This window comes from Panthera onca, chromosome C1 (assembly GCF_046562875.1).
Source record: "Panthera onca isolate mPanOnc1 chromosome C1, mPanOnc1 haplotype 2, whole genome shotgun sequence".
Taxonomy (NCBI): domain Eukaryota; kingdom Metazoa; phylum Chordata; class Mammalia; order Carnivora; family Felidae; genus Panthera; species Panthera onca.
The window spans coordinates 38961352-38973657 of record NC_138346.1 but is presented as its reverse complement, the minus strand read 5'-3'; the positions used below and the strand labels follow the sequence as shown (position 1 = coordinate 38973657).

General features: G+C 36.9%; 1 protein-coding gene across 7 annotated transcripts in view; it reads left to right on the top strand.

The window, feature by feature from the left end:
* CCDC150 (coiled-coil domain containing 150) overlaps positions 1 to 12306 on the top strand; it is a 96934-nt gene that overhangs the window by 35245 nt on the left and 49383 nt on the right. For all 7 annotated transcript variants that reach the window (XM_078451052.2, XM_078451056.2, XM_078451054.2 and 4 more), the window contains exon 13: positions 288 to 356. In XM_078451052.2, the coding sequence (XP_078307178.2) occupies positions 288 to 356 (69 nt within the window). The remainder of the gene's footprint in view (positions 1 to 287; positions 357 to 12306) is intronic.

Genomic DNA, 12306 nt, shown 5'->3' with positions numbered 1-12306 from the left:
ATTGATTTCCCCTGAAGGAGTGGACAATGGAGGTTAAGGGGGAACAGCCCTGTCTTCCTATTTAGGAAGGTACCATCAGAGTCTGACATGCAGACGTGTCTTTCTAATTTCAGGGCTATTTGTGAAGTCTGCTCTGCCTCAGAGACTCCCTGAGTGGCCCCTTTTCTGAGAGGATGTTCTATCTCTGCAGTGTAGGTATTAATTAACATGCAGGGTGTGTCTGCTATAGTAGAGACTGTCACCTGCTTTAAAATTGACCCATTTCTTTTTTTCCCCTCCTTGGGCAGGTTAATAAAACAGAGAAAGAAATAGCTCAAGAAAAATGCAATTTGGAAAAGGAATTAGCTAAAAACAAGGTACTCCACATTTTATTTGTTGACATTTCACTGTATTTTATTTCCTTCTGTGCCTCTGCCTCCTGTATCAGCTTATCTTACTGAGGAGATGGGTTATTTTGTTGAATACCAAGATGTGGAAGGACAAAGAAGCCCCTGGGCTGGATGCGACTCAGCACTCCAGGCACTGTGGCACAAGGCTGCTTCCAGGGAGCACTTGTTAAGATCTGGCGTTTGCCAGTGAGTCATGACCACCTCTGGCCCTAGTGTTACTGAGTATTTTAGCCAGGAAGTCCCTTGAGAGTGAGCTAATGGTCCTGTGGGAGGCAAAGAGATAATTGCTGACAGAGCTGGGTTTTTTGTTTCCTAAAGCCAATTGGGCTTCCTAAGTACCTATTAGCACCTGTCACTTCATCTGTGAGATACTCTTTTCTGTGTTCTAATAAGATAGAATGGCCAGAGACACAATATAATTCTTATTAAAATAAAATAAAAACATAGCATCATTTTGCTTGCCTGATTTCATTTGTCTGAGCATAACCTAAATGTAAGTTCATGGGGCTAAAAGATATTTGTTCATGAGGGAAATTATATTAGGCCAAGTGATCATGCTTATACAGGGTCCTTTTTTTTTTTTTTTTTTTTTTTTTTTGCCTAATTTGATATTTTTCAAATGTGTATTCATTGTAAAGCTATGTTTTTCTAAAGTCAGACCTATTAAGTTATAATATGCATAGTGAAATTCACTTTTTTTTTAGTGTACAGTTCTGTGAGTTTTGACAAACACATACAATTATATAACTATCATCACAATGAAAATACAGAACACTTCTATCACCTCAGGGAGGCCCCTCGTGCCTCTTTGTTATCAACCTCTTCCACTTCCATCCCTTGACAACCATGGATCTGCTTTTCTGTTCCTTTGGTTATGCCTTTCCCAGAATATCATAAATGGAATCATACAACATGCAGCATTTTAAGTCTGGCTTCTTTTATTTAGCATAAGGTATCTGAAGTTCATCCATGCTGTCATATGTATCAGTTGTTTGTGTTCCATTATATGGATATACCACAATTTCTTTACCCATTTGAAGGACATTTGAGATGGTAAATTTTGGCAGTTATGAATAAAGCCTGTATAAATAATCAAATATGAACATGTATTTTTATTTCTCTTGGCTACTTAACAGAATTTGGAATTCTAGATCCTATGGTAAATATATGTTTGACATAATAATAAACCATTTGACTGTTTTCCAAAGAATCTGTACTATCTTGCCTTCCCATCATTTTCTCTGCATTCTCACCAGCTCTTGGTATTGTTTGTCCTTTTAGTTTTAGCCATTCTGACTGGCATAGGGGGGTGTATTATTGTGGCTGTAATTTGCATTTCTCTAGTGATTAATAATATTGAGCATTTTTTCCTCTGCTTGTCATCCACAACTTGAAGTGTCTCTTCAAATCTTTTAACCACTTTTAATTCAGTTTTTCTTATTATTTTCTTACTGTTGTTTTTTTCTAGAGATTGTAAAACAGTCTTGTATGATTCTTATGTAAAAAATTCTTATTCTTGGGGCGCCTGGGTGGCGCAGTCAGTTAAGCGGCCGACTTCGGTTCAGGTCATGATCTCGTGGTCCGTGAGTTCAAGCCCCACGTCGGGCTCTGTGCTTACAGCTCAGAGCCTGGAGCCTGTTTCAGATTCTGTGTCTCCCTCTCTCTGACCCTCCCCCGTTCATTCTCTCTCTCTGTCTCAAAAACAAATAAACGTTAAAAAAAAAAATTCTTATTCTTTGTATATGTACAAATCTTATATGTGCTTTACATATTTTTCTTCCACTTTATGCCTTATTTTTTCATGCTCTTTCAAAGAACAGAAGTTTTACATTTTGATGAAATCCAACTTATGAATTTTTAAATTTTTGGATCATATTTTTTGTGTCATACTTTTAATTTTGGATCATATCTAAGAAGTTTTTGCCTAACCTAAGGTCACAAAGATTTTCTTTTTTGCTCTCTAGACGTTTATAGTTTTGGGTTTTAGATCAGGGCTATGACCCATTTCTAGTTAATTTTGGATATCATGCAAGGTATAGTTTAAGGTTCATTTTATTTTCAGATGGATTGATTGTTCTAATCCTTTGTATTATTGAGATAATTAGTATGTGATAAATTCACCTTCTTAAAATATACAATTGAGTGATTTCTTAGTATATTCACAAGTCTGTGCAAACATCATCACTATCTAATTCTAGAACCTTTTTATCACCAAAACAAAACCTGGTACCCATTAGCATTCACTCTCCATTCTGCCCTGCCCCCAACCCCTGGCAACTATTGTACTTTCTGTCTCTATGAATGTGTTTATTCTCCCATTTCATATAAATAACATAAAATAGTATGTGGCCTTTTGGGTCTTACCTCTTTACTAGGTATGATGTTTTCAAGGTATGTCCTTGAAATAGTAGTAAATGTCAAAATTTCATTCCTTTTAATGACGGAATAATATTATATTGTGTGACTGCACCAAACTTGACTCAGCCATTCATCAGTTGATAGAGATTTGGTTGTTCCCAATTTCTGGCTGTGAAGAATAATGCAGTGAACATTTGCATACAATTTTTGTGTGTGTAAGCATATCTTTAGGAGTAAAACTGGGTCATATGATAACTATCATTTTGAGAAACTACCAAAGTGTTTTACAAAGTGGCTGCACCATTTTGCAATCTCACCAGCAGTGTATGAAGATTCATGTATTTTCACATTTTCACCTACGTTTGTTATTGTCTGCTTTTTAAAAAATTAATATACCCATCCAAGTGGGTATGAAGTATCTCACAGTGTTTTTTTAACTAAGCTGAAATTCACATAATAAAAAATCAAACACTTTAAAGGGAACAATTCAGTAGCTTTATATATATTTGCAATGTTATGTAACCACCACCTCTGTCTAGTTCCAAAACATTTTCATCACCCAGAAGGAAACCCCATACCCAGTAGGTAATCATTTCCCTCTTTCTTCTCTCCCCTGACAGCAACCAATCTGCATTCTGTCTGTATGGGTCTGCCTATCTGGATATTTCATGTAAATGTAATCATACGATAAGTGATCTTTTGTGTCTGGCTTCTTAGCATAATATTTTTGAGGTTAATTCATGTTTTTGTACATTTCAGTAATCCATACCCTTTTACTCCCTTTTACAGTTGAGTAATATTCACAGTGTGTGTGTATGATGTATATATACACATACCACAATTTGTTTTGTTGATCTGTTCATCTGTTGATAGACACTTGCATTGTTTGCACCTTTGAGCTGTTGTGATTAGTGCTGCTATAAATGTACATATGTGTTGTGCATGTATTTGTTTGAGATACATAGCAAGGAATGGAATTGCTGGGCCATATGGTAATTTTGTTTTAAGTTTCTGAGGAACCACCAGACTGTTGTCCACAGTGCCAAACTATTTTACATTCCCACCAGCAATGTACAAAGATTCCAATTTCTCCACATCCTTACCAACTTTTTTATTTTTTTGTTTTTTAATAATAGCCATCCTAGTAGTTGTGAAAATGGTACCTTGTTGTGATTTTGATTTGCATTTCCCTAATGACTAACAACTAAAGATGTTGAGCCTCTTTTTATGTGCTTATTGGCCATTTGTATATCTTCTTTGGAGAAATGTCTATTTAGATCAGTTGCCCATTGTAAACTGGGTTGTTTTTTAATTGTTCAGTTGTAGGAGTTCTTTATACATTCTGGATGGTAGCTCCTTATCAGATTTGTGATTTGCAGATATTTTTCTCCCATTCTATGAGTTCTGTTTTTTATTTTTTATTTTTTTTAAGAAAGAGCGCAAGCAGGGGAGAAGGGCAGAGGGACAGAGAGAGAGAGAAAGAGAGAGAGGGAAGGAGAGGGAGGGAAAGAAAGAGAATCTTAAGCAGGCTCCATGCTCAGCCCGGAGCCTGATGCAGGGCCCAATCCCATGACCCTAGGATCATAACCTGAGCCAGAATCAAGAGTTGGATGTTCAACTGACTGAGCCACTCAGGCACCCACTATGGGTTCTGTTTTTAAATTTTTAGATTTTTTGACATTCAGTTTACTTATTTATTTTTTTGGTTGTCTGTGCTTTGATGTTACAAAATCAAAGAAACTGGGAAACTGTTGCCTAATCCAAGATCACAAAGATTAACATTTTTTTATTCTAAGAATTTTACAGTTTTTCATATTACATTTAGGTCTTTGATCCATTTTGAGTTAATTTTATATATGGGTTGAGGTAGAGGTTCAACTTCATTATTTTATCTGTGGATATCCAATTGTCCCAGCACTATTTGTTGCAGAGCTGTTCTTTCTCTTGAATAGTGTTGGCTCCTTAGTCAAAACCCAATTTACCATAGATGTATGAATTTATTTCTGGACTTTCAATTCTGTTACACTGGTTTCTATGTCTTTCCTTATGCCCAAACCACACAGTGTTGATTACTGTAGTTTTGTAGTAAGTGTTGAAATCAAGATGCAAGAGCCTTTTTTTGTTGTTGTTAAGATTATTGTGACAATTCTGGATACTTATATTTCTATATGAGTTTTAGGATCAGCTTTTAATTTTCTGCAAAAAAAGGGCAGCTGAAATTTTGATAGAGTTTGTATTAAATCTGTATCTCAATTAAGGGAGTATTGCAATCAATATATTTTTTCTTTTTTTTTTTTAATTTAATTTAATTTAATTTAATTTTTTTTAATATATGAAATTTATTGTCAAATTGGTTTCCATACAACACCCAGTGCTCATCCCAAAAGGTGCCCTCCTCAATACCCATCACCCACTCTCCCCTCCCTCCCACCCCCCATCAACCCTCAGTTTGTTCTCAGTTTTTAAGAGTCTCTTATGCTTTGGCTCTCTTCCACTCTAACCTCTTTTTTTTTTCTTCCCCTCCCCCATGGGTTTCTGTTAAGTTTCTCAGGATCCACATACGAGTGAAACCATATGGTATCTGTCTTTCTCTGTATGGCTTATTTCACTTAGCATCACACTCTCCAGTTCCATCCACGTTGCTACAAAAGGCCATATTTCATTTTTTCTCATTGCCACGTAGTATTCCATTGTGTATATAAACCACAATTTCTTTATCCATTCATCAGTTGATGAACATTTAGGCTCTTTCCATAATTTGGCTATTGTTGAGAGTGCTGCTATAAACATTGGGGTACAAGTGCCCCTATGCATCAGTACTCCTGTATCCCTTGGGTAAATTCCTAGCAGTGCTATTGCTGGGTCATAGGGTAGGTCTATTTTTAATTTTCTGAGGAACCTCCACACTGCTTTCCAGAGCGGCTGCACCAATTTGCATTCCCACCAACAGTGCAAGAGGGTTCCCGTTTCTCCACATCCTCTCCAGCATCTATAGTCTCCTGATTTGTTCATTTTGGCCACTCTGACTGGCGTGAGGTGATATCTGAGTGTGGTTTTGATTTGTATTTCCCTGATAAGGAGTGACGTTGAACATCTTTTCATGTGCCTGTTGGCCATCTGCATGTCTTCTTTAGAGAAGTGTCCATTCATGTTTTCTACCCATTTCTTCACTGGGTTATTTGTTTTTCGGGTGTGGAGTTTTGTGAGCTCTTTATAGATTTTGGATACTAGCCCTTTGTCCGATATGTCATTTGCAAATATCTTTTCCCATTCCGTTGGTTGCCTTTTAGTTTTGTTGGTTGTTTCCTTTGCTGTGCAGAAGCTTTTTATCTTCATAAGGTCCCAGCAATTCACTTTTGCTTTTAATTCCCTTGCCTTTGGGGATGTGTCGAGTAAGAGATTGCTACGGCTGAGGTCAGAGAGGTCTTTTCCTGCTTTCTCCTCTAAGGTTTTGATGGTTTCCTGTCTCACATTCAGGTCCTTTATCCATTTTGAGTTTGTTTTTGTGAATGGTGTGAGAAAGTGGTCTAGTTTCAACCTTCTGCATGTTGCTGTCCAGTTCTCCCAGCACCATTTGTTAAAGAGACTGTCTTTTTTCCATTGGATGTTCTTTCCTGCTTTGTCAAAGATGAGTTGGCCATATGTTTGTAACGTTTATTTATTTTTGAGACAGAGACGGAGCATGAACGGGGGAGGGGCAGAGAGAGGGAGACATAGAATCGGAAGCAGGCTCCAGGCTCTGAGCCATCGGCCCAGAGCCCGATGCGGGGCTCGAACCCACGGAGTGTGAGATCGTGACCTGAGCTGAAGTCGGACGCTTAACAGACTGAGCCACCCAGGCGCCCCTCAATATATTTTTTCTATATAAGAATGTGTCATCTGCAAATAGAGATAGTTTTATTTCTCCCTTTCACATTTTCCTGTCTTTTCTTTCTTTCTTTCTTCTTTATTTTTCCCCCTTGTGTAATTGCCTTGGATAGAATCTCCAATACAACACTGAATAGAAATGGTGAGAGCAGACAGACATCCTTGTCTTGTTCCTCATCTTGGGAAAGCTTTCAGTCTGTCACCATGAAGTATGATATTAGCTGTGGGCTTTTTCTAAACACCCTTTATCAGGATGAGGAAATTTCCTTCTATTCCTGGTTTGGAGAGTTTTTATCATGAAAGTATGTTGAATTTTGTCAATTGCATATTCTATGTCTATCAAGATAATCTTGTAGATTTTGTCCTTTATTACTATGGTATATTACATTGGTTGATTTCAAATATTGAACCAAGTTCTCATTTGGGGGATGAATTTTACTTGCTCATGATGTATAATCCTTTTATGTTGTTTCATTTGGCTTGCTTGTTGAGGATTTTTGAATTGTTATAAATAAGGGATATTGTTCTCTAGTTTTCTTGTGATGACTTTGGGTTTAGTATCCAGGCAATACTGGTCTCTTAAAATGATTTGGTAAGTGTTCCCACCCCTTCTATTTTTGGGAAGAGTTTTTGAGGCACTGGTGCTAATTCATCTTTAAATGTTTTATAAAATTCACCAGAAGCCATCTGGTTCTAGGTTTTTCTTTGTGGGGAATTTTTTGTTTTATTTGTTTTTAATTATTATTATTATTGATTCAATGACTTGTTAGAGATCTATTCACAATTCCCACTTATTTTTTTAGTTAATTTCAATAGTTTTGGCCTTTCTAAGAATTTTACCATTTATCTAGGCTGTCTAATATATTGGCATACAATTGTTCATAGTAGCTCCTTTTCTTCATTTCTTTAAGTTCAATATAATGTTCCTTCTTTCATTCCTAACTTTAGTAATTTGGATCTTTCTTTCTCTCTCCTTTTTGCTTTCTTTCTTTTTTTTTTTTGTTAATACAGTTTAAGGTTTGTCAATTTTGTTCATCTTTTCAAAGAACCAACTTTTGGTTTTACTGACTGTCTCTTATTTTTCTATTCTCTTGTTTCTGCTTTAATCCTCATTATTTTCTTCCTTCTGGTTGCTTGGGTTTAATTTGCTCTTTCTAGTTTTTTTAAGATAGCAGCTTAGGGGGCGCCTGGGTGGCTTAGTCGGTTAAGCGTCCGACTTTGGCTCAGGTCATGATCTCGCGGTCCGTGAGTTCGAGCCCCGCGTCGGGCTCTGTGCTGACCACTCAGAGCCTGGAGCCTGTTTCAGATTCTGTGTCTCCCTCTCTCTCTGACCCTCCCCTGTTCATGCTCTGTCTCTCTCTGTCTCAAAAATAAATAAACGTTAAAAAAAAATTAAAAAAAAAATAAGATAGCAGCTTAGGTTGTTGGTTTATTTTTTTCTTTTTTAACATAGTTTTCTACAGCTATAAATTTCCCTTTAAGCGCTGCTTTAGCTGCATACCGTACATTTTGTCGTGTTTTCATTTTCATTCATCCCAAAGTATTAACTACTTTTGTGATTTGATTTTTGGCTAATTGGTTATTTACAAGTTTTTTGTTTAATTTTCTCATATATGTGACTTTCCCAAATTTCCTTCTTCTATTAATCTAATTTTATTTCATTATGGTTGGAGAACACACTTTATGTAATTCCAGTCCTTTCAGATTTATTGAGAGTTGTCCTGTGGCCTAACATGGTACATTGTGGAGAATGTTGCAATTGCAATTGAGAAAAATACTCAAAAATTGAGTATTCTGCTATTGTTGGGAAGAGTGTTCTATAGATGTCCAGTTGCTTTATAGTGTTGTTAAAGTCATCTGTCTCCTCAATGATCTTCTAATTGTTCTGTTCATTATTGAAAGTGGGATATTGAAGTCGCCAGCTATGTTGAATCATTTATTTCTCTCTTCACTTCTATTAGTTTTTGCTTCATTTGTATTGGGACTCTGTTGTTGTTAGAGGCATATATATTTATAAATGTTATATCTTGATGGACTGACCGTTTTTTCAATATATAATATCTCTCTTAGGCTCTTAGACCCAATTCTAACACAGCAGGGGTGCCCCCCCACCCCACAACACTGAGCAGTTTTTGGATACCAGCAGGGTGTCTGAGAATTCAACTCAATTCTTACAGTGTCTACCCAGAGATAGCATTAGATTTCACAGATTAAGGGTTCAGTCCTACAAGACTTCTCCCACCCCTGACCTCCCACTTCAGATGCCACTCATGAGCTCCAGGCTCTTGTGCTTCGGACCTATTGACTATAGATTGGAGGTTCCAACAACCTTCTCCTTAGATTCTTTTAATTTTCAAGAGTGGCTTACAGTATTCAGGGAAACGTGCTTACTAGTTTATTAAAGGATATGATAAATGATACAAATCAACAGCCAGATGAAGAAATACATAGGGTGAGGTATGGAAAAAGGACAACAAGTTTCTATGCCCTCTCTAGGCATACCACTCTCTCCAATTTCCATGTATTCACCAACTCAGGAGCTCTTGGAACCCAGTCCTTTGGGGGTTTCATAGAGGCTTCACTGCACAGTTATGATTGACTAGGTCATTGGCCATTGGATGATTCATTCTTCAGCCCTCTTTCCTCCCTGGAGGTTAGGGGCTAGGACTGAAAGGTCCAACCCCCTAATCACTTGGTTGGTCCTCCTGGCAATCAGCCCCCCCCTTGGGTGGGGTTCAAAAGTTTCCTTCTTTATTAACAGGACACCCATTTCACCATTATGGCTCTGAAATGTTTTCAGGGAACTGTGGATGAAGACCACATATATCTGAGAAATGTATTTTGGTCACCTGAAAGACCAAACATATTTCTTTAATTTTTTTAATTTTTTTCAAATATATTTCTTATAAACCATTATATTATACTAGTCTTCTTTGTCTCACACATTTTTTGTCTTAATGTAGTTTTGTCTGATGTTAATATAGCTACTTCAGCTCTTTTCAGGTTATTGTTTACATGATATACCTTTTTCCATTGTTTTACTTTCAACCCATTTGTGTCTTTGAATCTAAAGTGTGTCTCTTATAAATAGCATACAGTTGGATCTTTTAAAAGATGCATTCTGCCTATCTCTGCTTTTTTTGGTGGAGTGTTTAATCTTTTTATATTTAACATAATTACTGATAAGATAGGATTTACATTTGCTACTTTACTCTTTATTTTTTATGTCTTATATGCTTTTTGTTCCTGTCTCCATTACTGTCTTTTTCTGTGTTAAGTAGATATTTCTGGTGCACTATTTTAATTCTCTTATTCTTTCTTTTACTGTATATTTTTGCATTATGGGAAACCAAGAAAGTTACAAACAAAAAAATACGTATACAAACACCTTTTAGGGGTGTCTGGGTGGCTCAGTCAGTTAAGTGCCTAACTTGATTTCAGCCCAGGTCATGATGTCACGGTTCATGAGATCAAGCCCTGTGTCAGGCTCTGCACTGACAGCGCAGAGTCTGCTTGGGATTCTCTCTCTCCCTTTCTCTCTCAAAATAAATAAACATTTAAAAACCAAAACAAGAAAACACTCTTTTATATATACCTATATTGCTACCTTTATTGTAGCAGCTGTACGATTTATTTCTTTATGTGAATTTCAGTTATTATCTAATCCCTTTTTATTTCAACTTGAAGAACTCTCTCTCATGTTTCTTCTAGGACATTTTTTTCTAGCCCCATAGCCCCACCAGAGAGTGGACCCTGGTCCAGACCTACACAATTTTCATTGAGATTAAAGAGAATTGAGCAATCTCTATCAAAATAACACCAGCATTGTTCACAGAGCTAAAAAAAAAAAAATCCTAAAGTGTGTACGGAACCAGAAAAGACCCCAAATGGCCAAAGTAAATCTTGAAAAAGAAAACCAAAGCTGGAGGCATCACAATCCCGGACTTCAAGCTGTATTACAAAGCTATAATCATCAAGACAGTATGGTACTGGCACAAAAACAGACACTCAGTGGAACAGAATAGAGAACCTAGAAATGTGCCCACAAACATATAGCTGACTAATCTTTGACCACGCAGGAAAGAATATCTTCAGAAAATGGTACTGGGAAAATGGACAGTGACATGCCAAAAAATGAACCTGGACCACTTTCTTATACCATACACAAAAATACACTCAAAATGGTTGAAAGACCTGAACATAAGACAGGAAGCCATGAAAATCTTAGAGGAGAAAGCAGGCAAAAACCTCTTTGAACTTGGCTGCAGCAACCTCTTACTTAACAGATCTCTGGAGGCCAGGGAAACAAAAGCAAAAATGAACTATTGGGGCTTCATCAAAATAAAAGTTTCTGCACAGTGAAGGAAACAATCAGCAAAACTAAAAGGCAACTGATGGAATGGGAGAATATATTTGCAAGTGACTTATCAGATAAAGGGTTAGTATCCAAAATCTATTGAGAACTTACCAAATTCAACACCTCAAAAACAAATAATCCAGTGAAGAAATGGGCAAAAGACATGAACAGACACTTCTCCAAAGAAGACATCCAAATGGCCAACCGACACCTGAAAAAATGCTCAACATCACTCATCATCAGGGAAGTACAAATCAAAACCACACTGAGATACCACCTCATACCTGTCAGAGTAACCAACATTAACAACTCAGGCAACAACAGATGTTGGCAAAGATGCAAAGAAAGGGGATCTCTTTTGCACTGCTGGTGGGAATGTAAACTGGTGCAGCCACTCTGGAACATAGTATGGGGGTCCCTCAAAAAATTAAAAATAGAACTACCCTACGACCCAGCAATTGCACTACTAGGTATTTATCCATGGGATACAGTTGTGCTGTTTCAGAGGGACACATGCACCCCCATGTTTATAGCAGCACTATCAACAATAGCGAAAGTATGGAAAGAGCCCAAATGTCCATCGATGGATAAATGGATAAAGAAGATGTGGTATATATATATACAATGGAGTATTACTTGGCAATCAAAAAGAACGAAATCTTGCCATTTGAAACTACATGGATTGAACTGGAGGGTATTATGCTAAGTGAAATTAGTCAGAGAAAGACAAAAATCATATGACTTCATTCATATGAGGACTTTAAGAGAAAAAACAGATGAACATAAGGGAAGGGAAACAAAAATAATATAAAAACAGGGAGGAGGACAAAACAGAAGAGACTCATAAATATGGAGAACAAACTGAGGGTTACTGGAGGGATTGTGAGAGGGAGGATGGGCTAAATGGGTAAGGGGCACTAAGGAATCTAATCCTGAAATCGTTGTACCATATGCTAACTAATTTGGATGTAAATATTAAAAAATAAAAAATAAAATAAAAAAAAAATAGAACTACCCTGCAACCCAGCAATTGCACTACTAGATATTTAACCAAGGGTACAGGTGTGCTGTTTTGAAGGGGCACATGCACCTGATGTTTATAGCAGTGGTATCGACAATAGCCAGAGTATGGAAAGAACCCAGATGTCCATCAATGGATGAATGGATAAAGAAGATGTGCTATGTGTACACAATGGAGTATTACTCAGCAATCAAAAAGAATGAAATCTTGCCATTTGCAACTACGTGGATGAAACTATGCTAAGCGAAATTAGAGAAAGACAAACATACGATATCACTCATATGAGGAATTTAAGATACAAAGCCGATGAACAT